Raw genomic sequence first — 27,089 nt, 5'->3', positions numbered from 1 at the left:
TCCGCCCCGGGATCACATGACGCGGGGCTTGTGTAAAGCCAGGCAAAGCCCTGCGCTCGGCGCCAGGACAGCCCACAAGCACGCTGGCTGCAGGCCTCAGCCTCTAGCTACGCGATACACTTGGCCATCTCCCTCGCTCCCCGTCCTTAACCGCGGCGCAGTTGTTTGGTGAACTGGATCCAGCCCCGGGTGTGGTCTTGGTCAATACTGAGTCCTTATGGAAATGACCGTGTGGCTCAGTAAGTACCGCTTGGAGAAGCAGAGTACAGTTCGGGGTTTCCTTGCCTTTGGGTGTTCATAAACAGTAGAATTTCTGTAGTTTCACAATTTCAAAGCAATAGAAAAGGAAAAGCAGGAGCCGATGGTGTAGTTCCGTTGGTTGAGTGCTTGCCTGGCATGCACTTCACCTGGGTTTCTGATCCAGCCCTGCTTGTAGTTGGACGTGAGGGTGCATGCATTCATTGTCCTAGCCTTTGAGAGGTAAAGACAGGAAGACCAGAAGTTCAAAGTCATCCTCTGCTAGAAGTGAGCTCGACGTCGATAGTCCAGGAAATAACGGGCTTGCATGCGAGTGTGAGCACATGAGTTTGCATCCATAGAACTCACGTGAGAGCTAACCGGAGGGTGAGGATGCTGATCCCTGCGTGAGCAAGGTGACAGGCAAACTGGCTCCCTAAGATCTCCTCAGATAAAATGGAGAGCGATCAAGGAAGACAGCTGACCTTTAGATCAGGCCCTCCCCCTACACACACACACACACACACACACACACACACACACACACACACACACACACACGAGTATACATACATGTTCACATATTTGCACACACGCACACAATTTTTCAAAGTATGTGGATGGGTACTTTGCCTGCATTTATGTCTGTGCCTGGAGGACAGAAGAGGGGGTTGGAATCCCTGGACCTGGAGTTGTAGACAGTTGTGAACCATTATGCAAGTGCTTGGAATTTAATTGGGTCTTTTGTAAGATCAACCAGTGCTCTTAACTGCTGAGCTATCTCTCCAGCCCCAACAGAATATGTTTTAGCAAAGAGAGGCAGGCGTGGTGGCACACGCCTTTGGTCCCAGCACTCTGGAGGCAGAGGCAGGTGTATCTCTGTGAGATGGAGGCAAGCCTGGTCTCCAGAGCCAGTGCCAGGATAGGCTCCAAAGCTACACAGAGAACCCTGTCTTAAAAAACCAAAAAGGAAAAAAAAAAAAAAAAGAAAGAAAGAAAGCTAATAAAAATTGAAAATTAATTAAAAATGTAAAAGTAAGGAGGGGGGAGGAAAAATCAAGATTTCAGAAATCCTTAAGTTTCCCTATTCATACATATACATTCATAATTGTATTTACTTCTTAATTTTTTTCAGGAGCCAAGGAAAACTTTAATGTTGGACATCACTTTTCAGATCCTCTTATTTTCATGTTCCTGGCCTCTAGGACTTCATTGGCCAATAGACCAGGCACACACTTTTCTAGACCAAAGTCCCAAAGTTTCCCTTATTCCTCCAAAAAACAACATGGTCAGTTTTGTCACAGCAACACCCCAATTCTGTCTTGCTGTGATAAAACACCATGACCAAGATAAGTTATAGAGAAAAAAAGGGGGGTGCATTTTGGGATTACTGTTTCAAAGGGATAATAGTCCATCACCATCATGGCAGGGAGGCATGACAGCAGACCGTCCTTTGCAGCAGGAACAGCAAGCTAAGAGCTCATATCTTCAACCACAAGCACAAAAAGAGAATAGGACTGGAGAGTTGGCTCAGAGTTAAGAGTACTTGTTGCCAGCTTCAGGAGGCACAGATAGACAGATCTGAGTTCAAGGCCAGCCTGGTCTACAGAGCCAGTTCCAGGACAGGCTCCAAAGCCACAGAGAAACCCTGTCTCAAAAAACAAAAGAAAAACAAACAAACAAAAAAAACGTATTTTTGTTTTTACTGATGAGTATGTGTATGTGTGAATGTGGGATTCCCTCGAACAGGGTTACAGATGGTTGTAAGGTGCTCAGCATGAGTACTGGGAACCAAAATGGGATCCTCTGCTACAGCAAGTGCTCTTAACCACTGAACAATCTCTCTGCATCCCCTTGGAGTTTCTTTTTTTGTTTTGTTTTGTTTTTGTTTTTCGAGACAGGGTTTCCCTGTGTAGCTTTGTAGACCAAGCTGACCTTGAACTCAGAGATTCACCTGCCTCTGCCTCACAAGTGATGGGATTAAAGGTGTGCGCCACCACTGCCCCAGCAGTAATTTTATTATTTTATTTCATTAATTCCTGCATTTATGTCTGTGTACCACATGCATGCCTAGTGCCTGCTGAAGCCAGAAGGGGGCATCCAGTTCCCTGGAGCCAGAGATACAGATGGTTGTGAACCACTGTGTAGGTAGGTGCTGGGACTGAAGCAGGATTTTTGAAGGACTATCTCACCTCATCTTGGCAAGGTTTGGCAGTCGCTCTCTTTTGTGTCCTGCTTGTCCAATTTGAACAGCATACTGTCAACAGTTGAGGCACAGGCACTTTCTTTCCCAGTGGCTTACTTTTGCCACAAAGAAAGTAAACTCTATATGGAGTTTCTTCAATGCCCATCATCTTCTTTGAAGTAGAACGGTCCTGCCAGGAGCAGACATGTCTCATTGTCATAAAAAGGAACCCATGTTATTAAAACATCTTAAGTGCCATAATCTGTAGATCTCTGAAGTGTTTGAGGATGATCTACCTAAAACATATCTGTTTGACCTTGTAAATATACCTAATATGACTACAAATTTGATTGTAGTAGGTGACTAATTACTAACCTGCATTTCCTTATTATCCTATATAATTGGTAATAATAACTTTCACGGACTAGAAATTTGCATTACATTTGCATACAGTTAAATGGGCTGTATAGGTACTATACCTTGAACAAGATTAGAAATATATGTACAGTATGTTTTAACAAAATTAATCTCAAATTTGTATCAATATACAAAATTTGTATGCAATGTACAAAAGTCCAATATAATGTAAAATATTTAAAACTGGTATTTGCCTTTTAGAAGTAGACTCAATAATCTGCCTTTTTATCTTGTATCTATATCCTTTATTCTTTTCAGAGTAAATTCAATAATCTACCCTTTTATCCTATCATATCTGTATTCCCCTTTTTTCTTCTCAAAACAAGAACCCTGAGTATAATCTCCTTTGTTTAGCTTTTTTTCCTGACCATGACTAATAACAACATGTAATTAATTCCCCTAAACAATGACAAATATCCATAACCCAATGAAAAACTAAAAGCTACCCACCCCACCACTTGGGAATGTGGAGTCCTGTTCTTAAATTTACTTCCTGCTATCTGGGGATGACAGCATCTTTAGGGGATCCTGAAAAGAAAAATTGGGGTTAATTGTCAAGTCCTGGGAGAGGTAGCTGTATCATTTGCTGCCCAGTCTCTGCGTAACGGGAAAGTGCAGGGCTTGTCTCAGGTCCTGGATAGAGTAGTCTGTGAGGCTGGATCATCTCAGCTAATTTGTAGTTCAAAGCTGATCTTTAGGTGGTGTTTCTCAGCTTAGTACAGTTACCATAGTCCTGGTAGAATTGTCATTGTGGGGTTCTATCAAGTTTTGGAGACTTCAGAGATTGCACTAGGTCAATCCCTTTTCTTGGTAACTTTTTCTGAATAGTTCTCCCATCTTCTTTGATGCTTATTTGTACAAAAGTCTTTACATTCCTCAAGATGGTTGTTTTTATTTTCCTGGAAAAACAAAAACAAAACTTTTCCCTAACTCGCCAGGCAGTAGTTGCGCACGACTTTAGTCCCAGCACTCGGGAGGCAGAGGCAAGTGGATCTCTGTGAGTTCCAGACCAGCCTGGTCTACAAGAGCTAGTTCCAGGACAGCCTCCAAAGCCACAAAGAAACCCTGTCTCGGGGAAAAAAAAACAACCAAAAAAAAAAAAAAAAAAAAAAGGAAAAAAGAAAAGAAAAACTTTTCCCTAACTCTAACTTTGGGGAGGTTCCTAACCTAATCTTTATCAATTTTGATTTGTAGTTTCTCCTGAAATTTTTGTTTTATCTTCCAAAGCTCTTCTATCTTCCAGAGCAGTATGGTTTTTCTTACAATAGGCTTTAGGTTCTTTAATTGCTCTAGGAAGGAGTTTCTACGGTGGCAGGAAATGACCAAACCAGATTTGGCATAGGGGCCTAGGAGATACCCCTCAAGGGGTTTCCCAAAGGCAAAGGGTTACCTTGGATGTCCCTTGTTGATCTACATTCATTAGTCCAATGCCTGCCTTTGCCACACCTTCTGCATAATCCAGAAGGGAGGAGTGTTCTGTTTGGATTATGCTTAGAAAAAACATTGTTTTTAGGATACCCTGTTTACTATCCCTTTTAAGGTGACATTGTTTGCTACAGTTAAAACATTTGACATTTCAATTTTTCTTCAAAGCTCTTGAAATCACCTGGAGAGGTATCCCTGCATCATTATGGTCATATGATTCAATACTGATTTTATCTCGGGCCTGTGGTGATTTATTATTTATGATTTATTAAAGCTTTGCCTAAGGGTACAGAAAACAAAGCTAGGAATGGTGATACACACCTTGAATCCCAGCAGCTATACTAGCTAGCCATAGAGCCAGGTGGTGATGGCACACGCCTTTAATTCCAGGACTCAAGAGACAAGCAGATGAAACTCTTGTTAGTCAAGGCCACACTGAGCTACGTGAAATTGATCCAGTCCTAAAGAGAAACAGCTCACACAAAGGTGATCTCAGCACTTGGGATCACAAGCCTTTAATCCATCACTAGGAGAGTATAAAAGGAAGAACCGAAGGGTCTCAAGAAGATTATTAGTGTCCAGACTGAGATAGATAGAAGTAAGAGCTAGTGTCCAGCTGCTTTGCTTTTCTGATCTTCAGCTTGAAGCTTGAACCCCAATATCTTATCTCTTGGTTTTCTATTTTTTGTGTTACACGGACCCATTCCTCCAAGGGTACTTTCTTGCCTTTAGCAGCCTAATTATCCTTTTACATTGAGAATTAGGATTTTTAAAAGCCAGAGATTCAATTATTATCTGTCTAGCTTCTGAATTTGGTATCATTCTATTTACTGTTGGTGTCAATCTTTGTAAGAAATCCACAAAGGCTTCCTTTGGGCCCTGTAAAACTTCAGTAAGTGATTCAATTTTCTTCCCTAGTTCTCCAATTCTGTCCCAAACATTCAAAGCTGCTGCATGGTGTGTGGTCAGGGTGTGGTCATCATATAGAGATTGCATTTCCATAGTAGCATAATCCTCTTCTCCAAGAAGTTGATCTTGGGGGATTTCCATATCTCTAGCTCTACTTTGTTGTTGAATGGTCTTAGCCTCTTCTGTGAACCAGGTACTCCATTTTAATTGTGGATCAGGCTCTAAAACAGTTTTAATGAAGTCTATCCAGTCTTTAGGAATGATTCTATTACAAACTGACCACAAGTTTAGCATCTGCTTCACAAATGGTGAAGGCATGTCATATGAGACTATTGCTTCCTTGAATCTTCTTAAATCTAACATTGGCACAGGAGTCCAATCAGCTCTTACAGAGCCTCTATCATTTGGCAATTCCTGTAAAGTTACTGGATATATTAAGGTTGGCTGTTTTAAAACCTTAGGCTGTTCTCCATAACCTTATAATGCAATGCTGAACTTGGTTTGCCATTAAATTCCTCTGGGTCTGAATAGCTCTATGATCTGTTTTATAAGGTTTTTATTTTTTGAGGGGGTGGTTTCGAGACAGGGTTTCTCAGGGTTTCTGAGACAGGCTTTGGAAGTTATCCTGGAACTAGCTCTTGTAGACCAGGATGGTCTCGAACTCACAGAGATCCGCCTGCCTCTGCCTCCCAAGTGCTGGGATTAAAGGCGTGCACCACCACCAGCTGGCCTTATTAAGCTTTTCTAAAACTTGTAGCTTAGCACTCAGATTAACCAACTTTTTTAGTGATAAAAATTATAAAACTCATGTTTATAATTGACATTACATAAGTCCCATCTACATTAGTGATCCTCTCAAGTAATTGTCCTATTTTGAGACTGTCCAGTATATCATCATAGAGAGACCTAATTCCCTCCAGTCTAATAGTGTTTCCCATTTTATAATGTGAAAAATCTCTCTCTTTTAACTAATTCCTTCCTTTAAGAACTCCCAATTGAGGCCGGGCGTTGGTGGCGCACCACCTTTAATCCCAGCACTCGGGAGGCAGAGGCAGGCGGATCTCTGTGAGTTTGAGACCATCCTAGTCTCCAGAGCAAGTGCCAGGATAGGCTCCAAAGCTACACAGAGAAACCCTGTCTTGAAAAACCAAAAAAAAAAAAAAAAAGAACTCCCAATTGTCTTACCAAATATGCCAACAATGTCAGTGAATTGTGAAGCATAGCACATGAGATTGGAGAACTAGCATGTAGCGTGACCTGGGAGTGGCAGCCCAATGAGGGGGGCTGTAGGGAAAGCCTGCAACCATTGGGGGGTGGGTGGGTGGGGCTCCTGCTGTCTGAAAAACTGCACATGGGACTGTGTGGAAAAAATACGTGTGGCAGGAGCAGCCTGAAGGCAAAACTAGCCAGTCTAGGGCGGATAAGTCCTGTAGTGTTTGGATCCCAGGTGCTTCTGGAGTTTGGGTGGCAGCTGGAGACTGTTTTAGAGAGGCTACAACAGGAAAATCCCAAACTTGCTCAAATGCTTGGGGAGAAAAGAAAAGAAAATCTAGCCAGCTGGGCAGCAACTCCAGCGGGAGACTCTTGTGTAGCTCTGGCCTGTGCCGGTGGCTGAAAGGCCACTGGCAAATGACTTTTTCATGAATTCATACCCCAAAAGTTGGGTGCCCCATGTAGCATGAATAATAAAACCCACAGACAGATGTTGGGGTTAAAGCTGACGTTCAGAGAAGCAAAGTAGCCAGCCAGTTCTTACCTCTACCAAGACTCAGACCAAAGGGGGCCATCCTGTTCTCACTGTGACCGCAGGTTTCCTGACTCCTGTTTCCTCCCATCTTACGTTCCTCTCTAGTGCTGGTATTAAAGGCATGCACCACCACCGTCCAGCCTCTATGGTTGCCTAGTGTAGCTAGCTTTGCACTCTTATCTTCAGGAAAGCTTTATTGTTAGATCATAAACACCATGTCACCACATGAAACTTTTTACCAAATTGTGCTGTGATTAAATATGCCTAAAATAAACTACTCGAGATCAGACTCTTGATGCCTGAACCAACACTGGCTACTTAGTCCTGTTGAACCAAACTGCCTTCTTGCCTCCCTTGGATGGTTGCTCGGCCAGCCATAGTGGTCAGACTATATTGAAACTGTAGCAGAATTCATGTAACCTGAAATTTGCCTCTGAGTGACTTCAGGTTGATTCAGCAGCATTAATCACATTCTAATACCATGTAGTCATCAACACTATTTCCCAAACTCTTTTTCACCTTAAATAGACACTCCATAATGCTTTACACGAGAAACCCCATTACCTATCTGCTACAGGCTCTGGTAATATCTGTGCTATTTTCATGTTCTGTTAGCCCGTGTTCTTTTTTTTAAGTTTTTATTATTATTTTAATTAGTCGTGTATTTGTGCATGTGGGATGTGCACATGGATTCGAGAACAGAGGCACTGGACCCCTGGAACTTGAGGTATAGATAAGGTCGTGAGGCAACCTATGTGGGTTCTGGGGCTTGAAATTGAGTCCTCTGGAAGAGTAATACACGGTCTTAGCCACTGACCATCTCTCCACCTCCTGAAGCTGTGTTATTCTTACGTCACTGTTCAAGAAGAATCATACTGTGGTCTTCTGCTTGTGTTACTGGCTTTATGTTGCATGGTATAATTACTTGGGAGTTCCTACTTGTTACAGCATGTAAACGAATGTCATTATTGCCCGGCGGTGGTGGCGCACGCCTTTAATCCCAGCACTGGGGAGGCAGGGGCAGGCGGATCTCTGTGAGTTTGAGACCAGCCTGGTCTCCAGAGCAAGTGCCAGGACAGCCTCCAAAGCCACAGAGAAACCCTATCTCGGGGGGGGGGGGGGAAACTGTAAAAAAGAATGTCATTATTTTGTGTCTGAGTGATTGTCCACTATATGTATGTCAGGGGACGGAGGTGGATGTTAGAAGATCCTGGCTACTGACAATGCAGGCAGGCGTCAGTAGGGGCTGCCAGAAGCCTATCTAGGAAACACAACCACACCAGGAAGGTCAACCATTTCTGCCTTCTGGCTATTGCAATAAATAGCAACATACAGTTATTTGTCCAGGCTTTCAGAAGCAGAAAAGCTGAATCATGTGTTAATTCTATATGAGGACAAACACAGCATCCCATCACAGCTGTGTCCTCTTAGGTTCCACCAGTAATGGCTGAGTCCAAATCACTCCACACTATAGTCAACACTTATTCTCACTTATTGTTAAAAGAAATCAATGGTATCTCATTGTGAGTGTTTTGTTTTTTTAAATATATGGGTGTCTTGTCCACATTTGTGTCCACCACATGTGTGCAGTGTCCAAAGAGACACTGTTGGATGTGGGTGCTGGGAATTGAAGCCAGGTCCTCTGGTACAGCAGCTCAGCTCTGCTGAGCTCTCTCTCCTCATTTTCCTGTACTCGTTGTGGTTTTGATTTGCATGTGTATCCACCAAACTTTGTCTGTTTTTTTTTTTTTTTTTCTGTGAACCTTGATATTCCATATGAATATTGAGGTGAATCTTTTCTCTCTCTTTCTTGTTGTTTATAAAGACAGGGTTTCACTGTGTAGCTTTGGTTGTCCTGGAACTCACTCTGTAGACCAGGCTGGCCTTGCACTCAAAGATTTGCCTGCCTCTGCCTCCCAAGTGCTGGGATGAAAAGCATGTGTCACCACTACCCAGTTTAAGGTGACTCTTTCTTTTGCTCCCTCCCTTCCTTCCTCCCTTTTTTTCTTGGTAATTTTGGGACAGTGTCCCCTGTAGCTCAGGAGGCTTCAAACACAATATACAGCCAAGGATAACTTGAATTCCTAATACTCATGTCTCCCATGTTCTCATAGAACAAGCACACCCCACAATGTCTGATGGGTTTTGCTATTCTTTAAAACTTCTATTAGGAGTTTGAAATAGTTTGTACTTACTCTGTAGATCAGTTTGGGTAATACTGCCATCCTAAGTATGCTAAATTTTCTTGCCTATGAAAATGGGGCGTCTTTCCATTTATTTGTCTTTAATTTAATTTAACACTTTTGTGGTTTTTCTCTTTTTTTGTAGTTTTCAATGTATAGGTTTTTTCACTTCTTTGGCTAATTTTTATTTATTTAATTTGTATGAGTGTTTTGCCTTCATATATGTGATGAATGTGCATCACATATATGCCTGCTGCCAAGGTGCCAAGGAAGTCAGAAGAGGGCATTGGATCCCTTGAAACTGGAGTTACCTATCGTTGTGAGCTGCCATGTGGGTGATGGGAGCCGAACCAACCCTGGCCCTCAGTAAGAACAACAGGTATTTTTACTGTTGAGCCATCTCTTCAGCCCCTAACTTTATTCTCTCTCTCTCTCTCTCTCTCTCTCTTTTTTTTTTTTTTTGAGACAGGGTCTCTCTGTGGCTTTGGAGGCTGTCCTGGAACTAGCTTTTGTAGACCAGGCTAGTCTCGAACTCACAGAAATCTGCCTGCCTCTGCCTCCCGAGTGCTGGGATTAAAGGCTTGCGCCACCACCGCCCAGCCCTAACTTTATTCTTAAAAGTTTCATTCTTTTCAATGCTGCTGTACATGAACTTTTTTTTCCTTAGGGAGCTGGTGAGATGGCTGGGTAGATAAAACCAGTTGCTGCCCAAACCTGACAACCTGCGTTCTTCTATGGATCCCAAAGAGGAAGGAGAGAATTCACACCTGAAAGTTATTCTCTGATCTCCACAAGTAGTGAACTGTGGCACACACACACACACACACACACACACACACACACACACACACACAGAGAGAGAGAGAGAGAGAGAGAGAGAGGAAAAGGAATTTTTTTTTTTTTTTAGTTTTTTCAAGGCAGGATTTCTCTATGTAACAGTCCTAGCTGTCCAAGAATTCTATTTGTAGACCAGGTTGGCATCGTACTCACTGAGATCCACCTGCCTCTGCCTCCCAAGTGTTGGGATTAAAGGCGTGCGCCACCACAGCACAAAGTAAAGTTTTAAATTACTTTTTTTCCTTTTGGGACTGTTGTGGGGAGCTGAAGAAGCCCTGAATGACTGTGTATTGTTGACATAACAGGAGTCATGTCAAGGACCCAATACCTCAGACCATGGAAAGAGTAAATTCTTTCTAGTATAGATCTGGCTCAGAATTGGTCTTCCTCCAGTCCATTTGGGCATTTTGGCAGTGTGTGCAAAAACTGGACTTCTGTGGAACAAACTTTGTACACTGTAAATATGTATTACTCTCACTGGTTTATAAAGAGCTGGACAGGTGGAAGAAGATGGGAAGAAGGAGGGCAGAGTCTCAGGAATGCTGTGCAGATGCAGAGAGAAGCAGGATGAATGTGCCATGTTGAAAGAAGGTACCACCATGTGGAAGAGGGTAAACAAGAAATATGGGTTAATTTTAAATGGAAACGTTAGCTAGTAACAAGCCTGAGCTATCAGCCGGGCATTTATAATTAATAACAAATCTCTGAGTGGTTATTTAAGAGTGGCTACGGGGACACTGAGAAACTCTGCCTACACTGGATCCTCCAGGATGACTGAAACTTGACAGTGTTGGCCTACAGAGATCTCCTACCAGACTAGCTAGTTCCTTCCCTTGTGGTGTACATAATAGAAGAGCTGAGATTCCAGGGTTTTGTGTATAGTTGCTGCTCCATCAGAGTGAGTACAGCCCAAGCAATCCTAGCTTTTCTGAGTGTGTTTTTCCTTTCTTCATTCCCTTGCCACCCCAGTTAGGTTTCCAGGACCAAGCTATGCTGTGAGAGATCCCTAGCACCTATGTTATGTAAAAGTTGTGGCAGATTGATGAACTTCCAGGTTCAGTAAGAGACCTGTCTCCAAAATAGAGTGATTGATGAAGATATCCAATGTCAACTTCTGGCATCTGAGCAGACAGCTAGTTCTCTCTCTCTCTCTGTAGTTCTCTGTGTGTAGTTCTCTCTCTGCCTCTCTCTCTGTGTGTGTCTCTCTGTGTGTCTCTCTGTCTCTGTCTCTGTCTCTCTCTGTCTCTCTGTCTCTCTCTCTCTCTCTCTCTCTCTCCAGTCCTGGAACTTGTCATATACACCATCCTGGCCTTGAGCCCACAGAGATCTGCCTGCTTTTGCTTCAGGAGTGCTAGGATTAAAGGTGTGTGGCACTATGCCTGCCCCACAAAAATTCATTTTATAGAATGTATTTATTTATTTAAATAGGGTTTCAATATACAGCCCTGAAAGGGTTTCACTATAACAGCTCTGGCTGTCCTGGAACTCACTTTGTAGACCAGGCTAGCCTCCAACTGTTTATGCCTCAAGTGCTGGGATCAAAGGTGTGTTGACACCACCACCAGGCATATGTATCCTTTCTTATATTTTGACAAGAAAGCTCATAGCTCAGTGGTAGAATTTCTGCATTACTCAGGCGCTCAGGCCCTCCATTTGTGGCCTAGTATCACCTCCCTCCTTCCTCCCACCTTCGCCCCCCAGAGTTCCTCAAGCAAAAAGTATTGCAACAGAGGCCAGTACACAAGATGTGGATGGCAGTAAGAAAAATGTTCAAGTTAATCCTTTGTTTGAGCCTAGGGAGAGATAGAGATGAAAAGAGCCAAAACTGATTTAAGCTGTGAGCTGTCTGGACAGGAAAGCCCAAGGAAGCAATTGACTGAGACCGGGTAAGGAGAGGTCAAGAGAGTCTGGATACCCTGATGAAATTTATGTTCTGGAAAGCCCATTCTTGGATTGTGGGACTGCAGAGGGAATGAGGGGATTTGTGTTAGGAGGTCAGGATAGAAGTTAGGAGAAATGGTGATGGGAGCCAGTCAGATGACTCAGCAGGTGGGGGTGCTTTGCACCAAGCTTGAGGGCTAGGGTTCGATCCCTGGAACCCACATGGTGGAAGTAGAGAACCATCTCTAGCAGACAATCCTCTGGCCCCCTACGCATGCACACACGAGTGCACAAATGTAAATAAACTTTAAAAAAATTAACTTAGAAAAGAAGGAAGGATAGGTAGGAGGGATAGTTGACTTCCCAGCAACTATGCTGGAGTCCTTAAGGCCATCTGTAACCTCAGCTCCTCTGGATCGAGGCTTCTGGCCTCCACTAGCAGCTGCAGTCTCATGCATATACCCCCACTCACACATATACACGAATTAAAAATGATAAAAATTTTGAAAGCTAAAATGATGATGGACAGAAGTAGGGCACTGTTGGAGGAAGAGAGAAGCAATTGTTGAGAGATTATTGGTGACTAGAAATGCAGGGGCCAAGGACAGCCTCAGGCTTGCTATCTGACAGCTCCTGGGTGACAGGCCCTTCTCTTGAAGGAAAGGGAGGAGCACAGTTGAGGGGCAATGTGGGGGCTGCGTGGAGACAGCCCAAAAGACCTCCGATTGGGCGAAGGGTGAGTCAGCGCTGACGAGAGAAGGTGGAGCCAGTCCTGTCCTGAACCCTGCTCCTGTGAGCCAGCCCTTCGCTGGAAGGGACCCTGAAGGCTAACTTGGGGGACGCAGGCCCCAGCACGGTCAGGAGAAGCCCTCAGGGCCCGGAACCTTCGGCCGCCGCCGCCCGCATTCGCGGCGGGACACGACCGGGGAACCCCTCCTCTGTTGCTAAGGGGTGGCCCGGAAGTGACGCTTTGTTGACAGCACACCAGCAGCCACAGGCTCTCCAAGCGGTCGGAGCAGGAGGGGGGAGGGGCTGGGCCTGGAGCCAGCAGCCGGCGGCTCTCAGCGGCCCGAGGGCAAGGGAACGGCCTCTGTCCGGGGCTCTGGCCGCTGCATTCCCTCCCTGCCCCGCCCTGCCGACCCGGACCCGGACCGGACCGGACCCGACCTCCTGCGGCGCTCTGGCAGCGGATTCCCCAGGGCCGCAGCCTCGGTTTGTAAGTGTGCAAAGCATCCCGTCTCCCCGCTGAGGGCCGCCCCTCCCAGGGTATGTCCTAGTTGCCGAGTCAAGAGACGTGTCTGCATCCTCCTCTCCCCTCCCCCCTCAGAGTCGAAGCGTTGCCCCGGAGAGTCCTTGCAGGCCTACCTCGGCAAGCGGTGGGAGGGCCCTCGTCGCCTCCGGCCCAGATCTCGGGAATCTGCCTTGAAAATCGAGCTCTCTCCACCAGGAGAACGACGCTCGTTCGTGCAAGGTGGGGGAATCGAAGTCGGGCTTAGATGGCCGGCCTTTGCCCCTCCTACCTGTTGGATGAGCTTAGGTCTCCTTCCAACCCTCAAGCCGTGCGACTTAAACGCTTAGGGACGGCTTGGTTTCTGGATCAGCTCCCATAATGGGATGGCATGGCGTAAGCGGGTGCCACGGGGTCGGAAAGGGCGGGTGGGTTGCAAGCTGAAGACCAAGGGCGCCCATAGGTGAGGTGAAAATGAAGCAGACTGGTCTGGCCAGCTCTGGGTGGAACTTGATTTGTCTGCTCTTTAACCAGAGTCAGAGATTTCCCGTGTTTGCTTGTGCCTTGAAAGAGAATTGGGGGGGGGGGGGGGTTGATGCCAACTAAAGCCTGAAAGCTGACTCAGTGGTTTTTCTGACATGATGCTTCTCTTTAGATTTCGAGTTAGCGTGACCATGGGAGATAGCATTGAAAATGCTCGCAGGAAGCTATGCTTAGACCAAGAGGTGGTTGTCAGATGGAACCTTGGCTTATTCGGCAAATAAACGCACAACATGTAAAACAGTAATAGGTGTCATGGACAAAGGGAAAGCAGGAAGGGCCATGGGAGACAGACACTGGTACCTCCTATAGAAAGTGGCCAGGGAAGGTATCTAAGAAGGTTTCTGTGAGAGCAGAGATGCATGAAGAAGAAAGTTGTTATGCTATCTGTGGGGACAGCATTCAGCAGCAGGTTCAAAGGTCCTAAGGACAACCTGTGTGGGTCAGAATGAAGGGGCCAGAGTGGGCATCAAGGAAGTCGGTTGGGAGCAGAAAACAACAGGGAGTGTGTTAGGGGCTGCCTTGTGATGCAGGGTTGACTTGTAATTGTTGAAATGATGGAGAAAATACAAATTTGTCTGAGGTGACAAATGACCATTTTGCTTTGGCCTTATGTTCTGAGTGCCCTCTTGCTGTCTGTACTGACCATCAGTGACAGAAATCTTTAAAAAGACGGCACTGTAGGCAAGTCATGTCACACTACTATTTCTGGTTGTTAGAATGAGAGCAAGTGACCTTGTGCCTCAGTCTTTCCGTTTGTAGAACAGGACTGCTGAATACAGAGTGTGTGTGTGGCGGTGTGGATGGAGCATCTGACAGTAAGGGTCTGTCTACCACACAGCCTTGCTGTCTAGCACCAACTGCTGTATCTATCACCTGCTCTGTCTGAGTCCCCAGCTCACAGACTTTGTAGAGATACTGGAGGAGGCACCCCTTACTGGTAAAAGTAATGGTGTGTTATCTAGGAGATCTAAGAGCTTGGCCTCAGTTTTTTTTTTTCTTTTCTGTAGCCCACTCAGAACTGAACTCATAGCAGTCCTCCTCAGCCTCCCAAGAGCTGGGATAGCATACATGGGTCACCAACTCCAGCTGGTGGTCCTTACCTTTTTATTTGTTTGTTTTGAGGCAGTTGCATGTAGACTAGGCTGGCCTCAAACTCACTATGTGGACCAGGCTGGTCTTGAACTCACAGAGATTCACCTGCCACTGCTCCCTAAGTGCTAGAAAGGGCAGTGTTTGTTGGGCCTAGTTGTGTCATTGAGTGTGTGGTCAGGTTTCAGGCAGAGGCTGTGGATCCTGGCACAGGCTGAAAATTTGCAGCCTTTGAGGAGAACAGCCCAGACCTTCCTCCTCACCCCTTGAGCCTGATACATCATCAGGCCTGGGTCATAGGCTGAGCAGGGCCGAGGATTTGAAAATGCAACGGCAAGGGGCAGAGGATGTGGCTCAGTGATAGAATACTTCCTAGCATTCATAAACCACTGGGGTCCATCCCAAGCATTACAAAAATAAAGTAAAATGAAATGTGTAAAGTAAGCGCACTTAGAAGACTAGAGCTTAAATGACAGAGAAAGCTTCTAGGACCAGAACCCCAAACTAGCAACCTGGTGATCCAAGGCCTAGCACAGTTCTCTAACCACTTAGTGTCTATGCTTTCGTGAATCCTTTGTCCCCTCTGGACCTCAATTTCCCCATTTTTACACTGAGAAAGAATGGTGTCCTCTTGCCCCTGCTGACTATGGAGAGTGGGAAGATGAATGAGACACCATTTGACTACTGAGCGATCTCACTGACCTCTGCTTTCCATGTTTTTGGTTTTTTTTTTTTTTTTTTTGCCTCAGTGCTTCCGCAGTTCTTGACTCCAAAAATGTGGGTTTAGAGACCCCTGTAGAGTCAGCTATTTGTATACTGACTTCAAACCTGGTTCATTCACTGGAGCTGGTTTCCTGGCTTCAGAAGTGAACAAAACACTAGGGATATGGCTCAGACAGTAAAAATTCTTGCCTTACAAACATGAGGACATGAGTTCAATCCTCAGTACCGCTGGGCGTTGGTGGCGCACGCCTTTAATCCCAGCACTCGGGAGGCAGAGGCAGGTGGATCTCTGTGAGTTTGAGGCCAGCCTGGTCTACAAGAGCTAGTTCCAGGACAGCCTCCAAAGCCACAGAGAAACCCTGTCTCAAAACACCAAAAAAAAAAAAAAATCCTCAGTACCCACATAAAAAAGCAGTATGATGGCCTTTAATCCTAGCACTCAAAAAGCAGAGGCAGAAAGATCTCTGTGAGTTCAAAGTCAGCCTGGTCTACAGAGCAAGTTCTAGGACAGCCAGGGCTGTTAAACAAAGAAATCCTGTCTCAAAAAAAAAAAAAAAAAGAAAGAAAGAAAGGAAAGGAAAAAGCAGTGTGGTGACATGCACTTGTAATTCCAGAGATGTCAAGAGACAGGAATCCCAGCTAGCCTGTCATTCACTTATTGTATTGTGGGGGGTCCTGTGACTCATACAGGGTCCCTACTTTTAGGGAGCTGCTACCCCTGGTCCATGGTGCTACTGGCATCTCTACCACAAAACCAGATCATATGTAGTCAATGTGCAAGGATTCGTGGAGTTGTAAGGAAAGAGTGGTAGCGCAGAAGGGAAAAAGGGAAAGTGAGCCTTGCATAAGACAGTGTGGGTGGCACCATTCAGAGCATAGCTGGAAAGCTTGAAACCCTCTGTCTTGACCTGATGAGCGGAGAGTGCCTGTGCAGACTGCTTGGCACACAGCCTCAGCTGCCACACTTGCAGGCTGGAGTTTGAAGGGAGCTGGTGCAATCCAGTGTTGAGGAGTATAGGCATTAGTAAGTTTGATTGCACAAACAGAGCCCAAGCGGTGTGATTCTTGGCTTGCCCCAAAGCCCCCCCCCAACACAGAGTATTTGTTCATTGTTTCTTTATCAAGAGAGATACCAGCAACCTAGTGGGGATGTGCCTTCCTCCCTCGTTCTGTCTTCCCAGCATAATGCCCTGCAGACTTAGTCCTCACCTGCACCTCTGTCCATTATTAGAGCACCACCCCTCTTCCCCCCCCCCCAAACTTGTCTGGAGTATCTTCACAGCAGCTTTCTGTCCCTGATCTCTAGCCCAGGATCCACTCCTTTCTGGAAAGCATTCAACTGTAAATAGGGCATTTATTTGGGAATCTCATTCACAGGGTAGGCACTGCTCCAAGGGTCGGATCCTCTGGCTCCCCAGACTCTCTGTCCTCTAGGTGTCAGGATATTGCTGGGGTCCCTTATTCCTTCCTATGAATACTCGTCACTATTTCTCTGGATGGATGGTTGGATGAATGGAAGAGTATGATTGGTGAGTTTAGATTTTACATCCCTACCCAAAGTCAGTTGCTATCTCAGGCTACTTTTGTGTTAGCTGTAGGCCTCAGTATCTTCATCAGCAAATGACTAGCAGTCTCTACCTCAGAGTACCATCATGAGGTAATCCTGGCAACAGCAAACCTTTGTTCAGCCTAAATGCCAGGCACTAGTAGGCACCAAGGATGTGGGCGTGAGTGCAAGCCACCAGTCAGCCCTCCCGAGTTGGCAGCTGGGGGGAGGGTCATAGACAAATTGTTATGCAAATGAATAGCTCTCTATTGGTACAGGGTACTGGGCTGTGATGTTTGGCTGATTAAATAAGAAACTGTAGGAAGTAAATTCTGGAAGGAGCTGGATATCCGTCTGGAAGCACCCAGCATGGAGGGGGTGCAGCTAGGGTGGCTGCCTGGGCTGCTGTTTTTCTCTCTCTTTTCTCCCACCGCCCTTCCCCCTGCATGTTCTAAAGAGCCTGTAAGAAAAGAGACATGGGGTTCTCCTCTGATGGTCTAACAATATCAGAGTCCCCAGTTGCCAGAATTCCAGTTGGCTGGAACCTGCCATGAGGATGCAGATGCTTAACTCTCCAAGGGATGGCATGGTGTGGTAGGGTGTTCTGAACCCTCCAGCTTTGGTGCCAGATGAGGGCAGCTCCTTCCCCAGCTCACCCAGGACACCCACCTCACCACAGCTGCAGGGTCAGCTCCTTGAGGAGGTGAACACAGGTGGCAGTATTCACCTAGTTTGTCCTCCTGGGGCTTTTGACGACCCTTCCATGTGTGCAGCCCAGCTAGAGCAGGGTAGCTACTGGGGTCTGTCCTTGGCACTGCAGAAAAGGGGAAAGGTGGCTCTCTCCCAGCCAGCCACAAGGCTCTGCTGTAGCCCATAGGGATTCAGCAGTGTTTTGGGGACAGTGAACTCACGCTCAGCCTCATGAGACATCCTGCAAGTCCTTTGTGGCTCCAGCCATGGACATTTGTTGAGACTTCCCTTCCCCCAGGCCCTGTGCTTGGTATTCAGTACCACCTGGGCTCATTAACCTGTACCCTGTCCTTTCAGCCACTGCACTTATCTTCCTCCTCCCACTTCCAGAGCTAGCTAGAGACGGCTCATCCTAGGGTCTTAGCTAAATGTCAAGTCTGCCCTGACACTGAAGCATAGAGTGGACACAGGCCCTTACCTGTCCTCCAGAGTACCCTCCCAGTGACTGTATCTGTGTTCTGAGGTGGCTGTCTCTCTCTCTTTTTTTTTTTTTTTTTGGTTTTTCGAGACAGGGTTTCTCTGTGTAGCTTTGGAGCCTGTCCTGGCACTCACTCTGGAGACCAGGCTGGCCTCAAACTCACAGAGATCCGCCTGCCTCTGCCTCCAGAGTGCTGAGATTAAAGGCGTGCGCCACCAACACCCGGCGGCTGTCTCTTTGTAGTGCCGGGATGTTTCATACAAGTAGAACCTTGTCTGGCTAGCTCAATAGAGGACCCATGCACTCAGGTGTTCATGGCTAGGTTCATAGAGGGAAGCACTACAGAAACAGATATCCTGCAGGTGGTGGCAGCACACACTTGGGAGACAGAGGCAGGTAGATCTTTGAGTTTAAGGCCAGTCTGGTCTCTTGAGTTCCAGGACAGCCAGGGCTACACAGAGAAACCCTGTCTCGAAAAACAAAAAATCTTAAAAGAAAGAAAGAAACTGACAGTCTGGCATCTGCCCTCTGTCTACCATGAAAGCAGGAGGAATAAACTGGAACTGGGACCCTCAGCAGAAACATCTAGACAGGGCAGCAATGCCTCCCTGGGCACTGGGATGGTAGAGAGGGCTCAGTAAGAGAACTCAGTGCAGTGAGTGGCCAGGAGATGCTTTGTAGAGGCAAGACATAAATGTGGATGGGTAGTTACAGGGGACACTCTTCGGGGGTGAAAGAAATCATTGGTTGAAATTGGACAGTCCTACTAGGCAGAGAAGGAACTAGGTGTGGGGCTGCAGGTGACTAGGCCTGGGGCCTCTTGCCATCCAGTGGAGGAGGTAGGCTAGCGGGAGGAGGTCAGAAAACTGGTCCCCAGCAGGCCTGAGCTCGCTGTGCTGTTTCCCCTTGTGCCAGCAGGAAGAAGGCCCAGGCTCTTGAGTCTGGCAGACCTGCAAGTAAGGAAAGTCATGCTGAGGTCCAGGCAACATCACCATTTGTGCCATCCCCAGAGAGTGTTAGACGGCCACACACTGCCAATGGGACTGCCAAAACATGGGCCTTGTGGGAGGCCTGGGTCTAGGGAGAACAGACCCTGCTTGACACAGAAGCAAGAGCAGCTTGGCAGAAGAGAGAAGTGGCAGTGAGAATCAGGATGTCTGCCTTTAAAATGAAAAAAAGAAAAGAAAAATAACGGCCTCAGAGATGGTTCTGCAGTTAGAGCACTTGTTTGAGTCCCAGCACCCACACGGTAGCTCACAAACATCCATAACTACAGTCACAAGGGGTCCAGTGCCCTCTTCTCACCTTCAAGGGCACCAGGCATGCATATTGTACATGGGTATACATGAAGGCAAACACCTATATATCCAAAATAATATAAATAAAACTAACAAAAAATTGACTTATTAAAGTGCATGCTAGTCTTACAGAGACTTGAATTCAATTCCCAGCACCTGCATCAAGCAACTGGCAGGGGCCTGTGGCTCCAGCTCTGAGCTCTGTCATTCTCTTCGGGCCTCCATGTGTGTGCTCACACATATGTACCCTCCCTCCACACACATTATATGTAAGTTGATGTTAAGGGTGGGCATAGTGCACGTGCCTTTAATTCCAGAAGACACAGGAAGATCTCTGTGAGCTCAAGGCTGTCCTGGTTTTCTAGAAAGTTCTAGGCCAATCAGGTCTACATAGTGAGGTCCTGTCTATAAAACAAAATGAAGGTAGGCATGGTGGCACACACCTTTAATCCCAGCACTGGGAGGTAGAGGCAGGCGGATCTCAGTGATTTCGAGACAAGCCTGGTCTACAAAGCAAGTTCCAGGACAGCCAGAGCTGTTACACAGAGAAACCCTGTCTTGAAAAACAAAAAAAAAAAAAAAAACAAAAAAACAAAACAACAACAAAAAAAGGGGGCTGGAGAGATGGCTCAGCGGATAAGAGCACTGTTCTTCCAGAGGTCCTGAGTTCAATTCCCGGCAACCACATGGTGGCTCACAACCACCTTGAATGAGATCTGGTGCCCTCTGCTGGCATGCAGGCAGAAGACTTAATAAATAAATAAATAAATTTCTAAAAAATAAAATAAGTCTAAAAAAAAAAAGCAAAAGAATAGTTGATTTTTAATTCCTGCTGAAGATGGTACCCAGTGTCTCACACATGCTAGGCAAGTGCTCTGTCACTGGACTACCCCACATTCTTATTTTATTAATATAGGGTTTTACTAAGTTGCTCAGGCTGGTCCTGAACTTGTGATCCTCCTTCCTCAGCCTCCCCAGTGCAGGCAATGTTGTCTTTTGCTCCATGTCCTGAGAAGCTTAGAAGGCTGCCCCAAAGCTGGGCAGCCTTGGAACCTTCCTCCTAGGGCTGAGACCCTTTAATGCAGCTCCTCATATTGTGCTGACCCCAACTATAAAATTATTTTCATTGCTATTTCATAACTGTAACTTTGCTCATGTTACAGATGGTCTTAATCAACCCCTGTGAAAGGGTTGTTTGACCCCCAAAGGTTTGTGGCCCATAGGCTGAGAACTCTGTGTTCTTAGAGATGATGTGATGGCTCTAAAAAGACCAGTTTGTACAAAGTAGCCTTGAGTCTCTGAGCTTGAGTGTCCTTATCTGTCACACATAGCCCCAGCCTCTTATCTCCTCAGCTCCTCCAGCCCTGGCAAGAGAATTATCCTCATCTTTCCAGATGAGTACACTGTGATCTGCAGAGGTGACATTGTTTCCCAATGAATTACAGAATGAAGTCAGAACAGACACATCTGTCTGACCACAGACCCTGTACTTTTGGGGGGATTCGGGGATTGAGCCCAGAAGTCTCATACATAGTAAGCATGAGCTCTACCACTGAACTACATCTCCAGAACACCAAAACTCTTCTGAAGTTCAGTACCCGCAGGGGATACTATACTATCCACAGATGCTCAAGATGTCTATATTCATAGTATATAGAACTTTCACAGAGCCCACAGATCTAGATGGTGAGGCAAACACAGGTTCTCTACAAGAGCAGTACATGCTCCAAACCCCTGTTTCTAAACATCTCTCCAGCCCCCAGGAACTATTTCTTGTTCACCTAAGTACAATATGAGTTTGCAGTCGATGCAGCCATTTGCTTATCACCCGGGTGCATCCAGATCTCTCTCTCTCTCTCTCTCTCTCTCTCTCTCTCTCTCTCTCTCTCTCTGGTTTTTCAGGACATGGTTTCTCTGTATTGGTTTGGAGGTTGTCCTGGCACTCGCTTTGTAGACCAGGCAGGTCTTGAACTCACAGAGATCCTCCTGCCTCTGCCTCCTGCGTGCTGGGATTAAAGGTGTGAGCCACCAACTCCTGGCTCAGATCTCTTTCAAGTGTGGTTCCTTCCATTGGTGCCAATTGTGGTTTTGTTTATGTTTGAGACTGGGTTTCTCTGTGTAGCCCTGGCTGTCCTGGAACTCACTATGTAGACCAGGCTGGCCTTGACCTTACAGAGATCCACCTGCCTCTGCCTCCTGAGTGCTGGGACTAAGGGTGTGTGACACCATAGCTGGCTGGTGGCATCCATTTTTAATCTCTTTACTGAAATATAGCATACATATGAATGTTCACAGCGAAGACACCTGTAGATCCACTCAGAAGAATGGCCCGAAGCTCATCTAAATCCAAAAACTTCCTTCCAGGTGCTCATCCCTACACACACATCCTTGCCAAGGAAATAGTCCCATCCCAGGGTAGACTTCCTTATGTGTTAGTGGAAGGGAATGCCCTCTTGTTTCTGACTCCTTCCTTGTCTCACTGTGAGGGTCATCCAAGTTGTTGATTGTATTCTCACTGCAGTGTGGTCATTAAGCAATAAATAAATATACTGTAATTATCCATTGCAATGTCAGTGGACATTCAAGGGTCTCTTCTTTTGGGGGCCATTATATAGAATATTGCTGTGAGCCAGGCAGATCTCAGGGTCAGACTGGTCTACAAAGCAAGTTCCAGGACAGCCAGGACTGCACAGAGAAACCTGTCTTGAAAAACAACACCAAAAAATACTGCTGTGAACATCTAGTGTACCTTTTAAAAGTTTTATTTATTAGGCCGGATGGTGGTGGCGCATGCCTTAATCCCAGCACTCGGGAGGTAGAGGCAGGTGGATCTCTGTGAGTTCCAAAGCCATAGGGAAACCCTGTCTCAAAAAAAAAAAAAAGTTTTATTTATTATTAGGTATATATAAGGGTGTGGATGTACACCTGCCACAGTCCCTAAGTAGAGCTCAGGGCAACTTCTGGGAGTCTGTTGTCTCTTCAGCTGTGGGCTCTGGGATTGAGCTCAGGTCCCAGGCTTGCATGGTAAGCACCTTACCCACGAGCCATCTCACTGGCCCTAGTTGTGCATTTGCATATGTAGCTCTATTGGGCATCCCTGCAGGCACACTCACTAAACCTTGAAAACACATTCCTGCTCAGCCTCTGTCAGTATTGTTTAACTATCTTGTTACCGCCCCATTCACACTACTTTGCACACCCAGGAGCAGTTCAGTATCTTCACCAGTCTTGGTGTTTGCAGCTGAACTGGCTTGCAGTGGGAAACGGCATCTCATTGTGGGTTGGTGTGCATCTCCCTGATACTGATGGAGCAAGATGAGTGCCCTTCAGGAGGCAATCATCCTTAAGGAGGTGCCTGTTAGATCTTCTGCCCCATTCTACTGGTACACCGGATGCTTCTTTCCTTACTGGTCTGTAAATGTTTCCTATATATTTTGAATATGTGGGACTAAAGGAGTGTACATCATGCCTGGCTAGTGCCAACCACTTTAATCTCTTTACTGAATTATAGCAAAAAATGTGAATGTTCACAGTGAAGACACCCATGGATCCAATCAGGAAGGACCAGATACCCATTTGTAGTCTGTGACTCCCTTCTCTCCCTCCCCTCCCCCCTCCCTCACCTGAATCTCCATTATGTTTCCTTGATGAGAATTGAGCTTCTTGATCCACTACCTTAGTTTCCTCCCAAGTGCTGGGATTTGGGGCACATTGCTAAACCTACATCATTGACTTTCTGTGAAACAGGCCCTTTACTTTACTTAAGACCTGTAGTGTATTTTTGTTTTGTTTTGTTTTTGTTTTTTTACGAGACAGGGTTTCTCTGTGTAGCTTTGGAGCCCATCCTCCTGGCACTCGCTCTGGAGTCCAGGCTGGCCTTGAACTCCGGAGTGCTGGGATTAAAGGCGTGTACCACCAACGCCCAGCAAGACTTCACTTTATAAAGTAACAATTTGAGTGTAATTCACAGGCCACGTATTCCAGCCATTTAAAGTATCCATTTAAAGTATCCTGTGGTGTGTAGTGAGATCACAGTGTGATCTCTGTCATCACTCCCAAAGAAAACCCCATCTCTCGGAGCATTAGCTCCCATCATACATACACTAGTCTCTGTCTGTCTGTGTAGAGTTGCCTTTTGCAGCTGCACATTCCGTGGACTGTGTTGTAATCTTCATAATTGGTTTCTTCAGGTAGCATGCCCCAGTGTTACATGAGTACCTTCTGTGACTGGATAACATTCAGCTTCTGTTGTGAGTCAGGGACTTGCTCATGTTGGTCTGGAACTCCTGATACTCCTGCTTTTGCCTCCCAAGTGCTGGGTTACAGCTTGGTGAAGTTTTTTAAGGTGCTCATTTGAATGTGATAGATGGGGATTCCCTTTCCCCACACAAAGAGTAGACACAGGCTCTTATCTGCAGCTCATATGGCTTCTTTTCTCCTTCTCTCCTTCCCAGGCTGTGGCTCTGCCAATGATCTTGTGAGTGTTGGGAATTCATAGTTGCTCTTGTGGGTCCTTGCCCTAGAGTGGCCACCTGCCTTCCTCCCAGCATGGCATCCGACACGCCTGAGTCCCTGATGACCCTCTGTACTGACTTCTGTCTCCGGAATCTTGATGGTACCCTGGGCTACCTGCTGGACAAGGAGACCCTGCGGCTGCATCCAGACATCTTCTTGCCCAGCGAAATCTGTGACCAGCTGGTCAATGAGTAAGCAAGGGACTCCCCAGGACTGGGGCAGGGTTGGAGGCAAATGTGGGGGGTGAAGTGTGAGCTGAAGATCATGACTGTGTCCAGACCCCCACCAGGGGAAGTGGCTGTGAGTGTGACAGTGAGGGGCAGTAATGATGTATGTATGTTACCACAGAGATACGGTTACATATGCATTGGTGTGTGCACAGGTGGGGCACCTGAAGGAATGGGTATTTTATACAGCACAGAACGTGTGTGTGAAGCAGCGTGTGTGTGTTTAGGGATGAGTTAATTTAAAATCCCACATGTAAATCAGGGCTTTGTGTGCTACCCTGTGTGTGTGCTCACACCTGTGCCTGTACTTCTGAACTAAGTACACATGGACATGTGTGTGTACATGTATGTGTATTAAGACCAGAACAACAGACCTGTTCAGAGACTGAATCACCCAGATGATCTTTATGCAGCCTCCTGGTGGACCCACCCCACCCCCACCCTTCACCCCGCTACTGCTTTGGACCTACAGCACAATGTGTATACACTCCCTGAACTCTCAAGTGTGTACCAGTTATGATCAGAGAGTTCATAGCCGCATGGGGCCTGAGGACGGAGCTCAGAATGGTCTTGATGTGGACCAGGCATGATGCTGAACACTGTATCAGCTTCTCCCAGGTGAGAAGACTGACATCTAGAGATACTCAGGAGTTTCCCAGCTGGGACCATTTGAGCCAAACAGAGTTTCACTGTATAGTCTCTTCTGTCCTGGAACTCACTCTGTGGACCAGGCTGGTGTCAAACTCAGAGATCTGCTTGTCTCTGCCTCCGATTCGAGGTGTGCTGTACCATGCCTGGCACTTTCCTTTTTTTAAGGGGCCACCATGTAGGTGCTGGGAACTGAATACCAGTCCTCTGCAAGAACAAGTACTCTTTTTTTTTTTTTTTTTTTTTTTTTTTTAAGTAAAACTTCTGTTCTTTCATACATTACATCCTGACCCAAGTTTCCCTCCCTCCACTCCTTCCAGTCCCTAAGGACAAGTGCTCTTAACAGCTGAACCATCTCTCCAAGCCCCTAGCCCAGGATTCAGCATAAACTGGTGTCCTGCTAGGTAGGGTTACACTGAAGACTTACTCTCTGCCTAGCACCCAGCTGTCAGCTTAAAACCATTTTCCTGAACTCGCACACCCTGGAAGGGCTGATAAGATGCAGAAGGCAACTAAGAAAAGACATATCTGGCCCGTGGAGGGGCTGTGGCTGAGGTGGGGCTGATCTGGTGATGACCTAGCCTGCCAAGAGGAGCCACATGTGCTGTGTGTGCAGGTTCATGCTTAGGCTGCTGACCGGAAGTGCTTGGGACTTGCTGTCGATGATAAGAGGCCCCTTTTGTCCCAGGTGGTCACCCTGAAGACCACCTTTTGGTTCCTGTCTCCTGAAGCATATGGTATAGTGAGAATCTAAGCAGGTTCTGTGAAGAGAGGACACTAAGCTGGCTGTTAGGTGATCTACTAAACCCTCAGGCACTTGATGTGGGCTCAGAAGGTAGCCCAGACTCCTAAGCACTCCCTGAGCTAGGCTTGCATCTCTCCCAGGTATGTGGAGCTGGTCAGTGCTGCCTGCACCTTTGAGCCACATGAGACTTTCTTCAGCCTCTTCTCAGACCCCCGCAGCACTCGCCTCACTCGAATCCACCTCCGTGAGGACCTGGTGCAGGACCAGGACCTGGAGGCCATTCGAAAGCAGGTGAGACCACTCTCCCTGCTGTGCAGCCCCTGCCCTTCCCCCCCTCCCCTCCGGAAACCAGGCCTGGGGTGGCACATGGTGGGCAGAGGAGCTGAGGCTGATTTGCTACTCCAGGACCTGGTGGAGCTATATCTGACCAACTGCGAGAAGCTGTCTGCCAAGAGCCTGCAGACACTGCGGAGCTTCAGCCACAGTCTGGTGTCCTTGAGCCTCTTTGGCTGTGCCAACATCTTCTATGAGGAGGACAACCCAGGGGGCTGCGAGGACGAGTGTCTCGTCAACCCTACCTGCCAGGTGCTGGTCAAGGACTTCACCTTCGAAGGCTTCAGCCGCCTGCGCTTCCTCAACCTGGGCCGCATGATAGACGGTGTCCCCATAGAGTCACTGCTCCGACCACTCAATTCACTGGCTGCCTTGGACCTCTCAGGCATCCAGACAAGCGACGCTACCTTTCTAACACAGTGGAAGGACAGTCTGATGTCCCTTGTGCTCTACAACATGGACCTGTCAGATGAGCACATCCGTGTCATCGCCCAGCTGCACAAGCTGCGGTGAGCTGCTCACTCAGCATTTGGCAGGAGGGGAGGGCAGAGAGTGGGAGAGAGGTGTGGGAGAGAGAGGGAACCCTTGCATGGAGCAGAGGGACAGAGCCCACTCATTAGACCACATATTCTAGCTGGATGAGGGTGATTTAAGGCACCTAAGTCCCTGCAGGCCTTTTCCCCAGAATTCCCTGGGGAAGTTGTGGCAGGCATGGGCCCTCCCCTGCTGTGGCTTGGAGGAACCAGATCTTGACCTGTGGCCCCTGCCTGTCTTCCAGCCACCTGGACATCTCCCGAGACCGCCTCTCCAGCTACTACAAGTTCAAGCTGACACGGAAGGTGCTCAGCCTCTTGGTGCAGAAGCTGGGGAACCTGATGTCCCTGGACATCTCTGGCCACATGATCCTAGAGAACTGCAGCATCTCCAAGATGGATGAGGAGGCAGGGCAGACCAGGTGGGTACCCGGCTGTAGCTGCAGGGAGGATGTCATTTACCAGGCCCTGACTAAACGCCCTGTGCCATGTACTGTGCTGGATGCTAGACATAAGAAGCAAGTCCATGAGTTCAACATAGTGATGCGTACCTTTAGTCCCAATACACAGAGACAGAGAAGGCTCATCTCTGTGAATCCAAGGCCAGCTAGGGCTACATAGCTTCAAAAGGGGGCTGGGGTGGCTAGAGAGCTAGCTTAGCAGTTGAGAGCA

General features: G+C 46.9%; 1 protein-coding gene across 4 annotated transcripts in view; it reads left to right on the top strand.

Annotated features, from left to right (window-relative positions):
- The first annotated feature begins 37 nt into the window (after window positions 1–37).
- Zer1 (zyg-11 related cell cycle regulator) overlaps window positions 38–27,089 on the top strand; it is a 40,981-nt gene continuing 13,929 nt past the window's right edge. Inside the window, exons 1-6 of one of the 4 annotated variants that reach the window (XM_027423145.2) lie at window positions 12,616–13,037; window positions 13,149–13,292; window positions 23,871–24,122; window positions 25,692–25,842; window positions 25,957–26,393; window positions 26,663–26,839. In XM_027423145.2, coding sequence (XP_027278946.1) covers window positions 23,965–24,122; window positions 25,692–25,842; window positions 25,957–26,393; window positions 26,663–26,839 — 923 coding nt within the window. In that variant the 5' untranslated portion in view covers window positions 12,616–13,037; window positions 13,149–13,292; window positions 23,871–23,964. Of the gene's footprint in view, window positions 240–12,615; window positions 13,038–13,148; window positions 13,293–23,870; window positions 24,123–25,691; window positions 25,843–25,956; window positions 26,394–26,662; window positions 26,840–27,089 lie in introns of those variants that run through there. The other 3 variants (XM_027423144.1, XM_027423146.2, XM_035446306.1) reach the window with 3 other exon arrangements.

This window comes from Cricetulus griseus, chromosome 6, assembly GCF_003668045.3.
Source record: "Cricetulus griseus strain 17A/GY chromosome 6, alternate assembly CriGri-PICRH-1.0, whole genome shotgun sequence".
Taxonomy (NCBI): Eukaryota; Metazoa; Chordata; class Mammalia; order Rodentia; family Cricetidae; genus Cricetulus; species Cricetulus griseus.
Note: the sequence above shows the minus strand (reverse complement) of the source record. Positions and strands in the feature narration are given on the sequence as shown.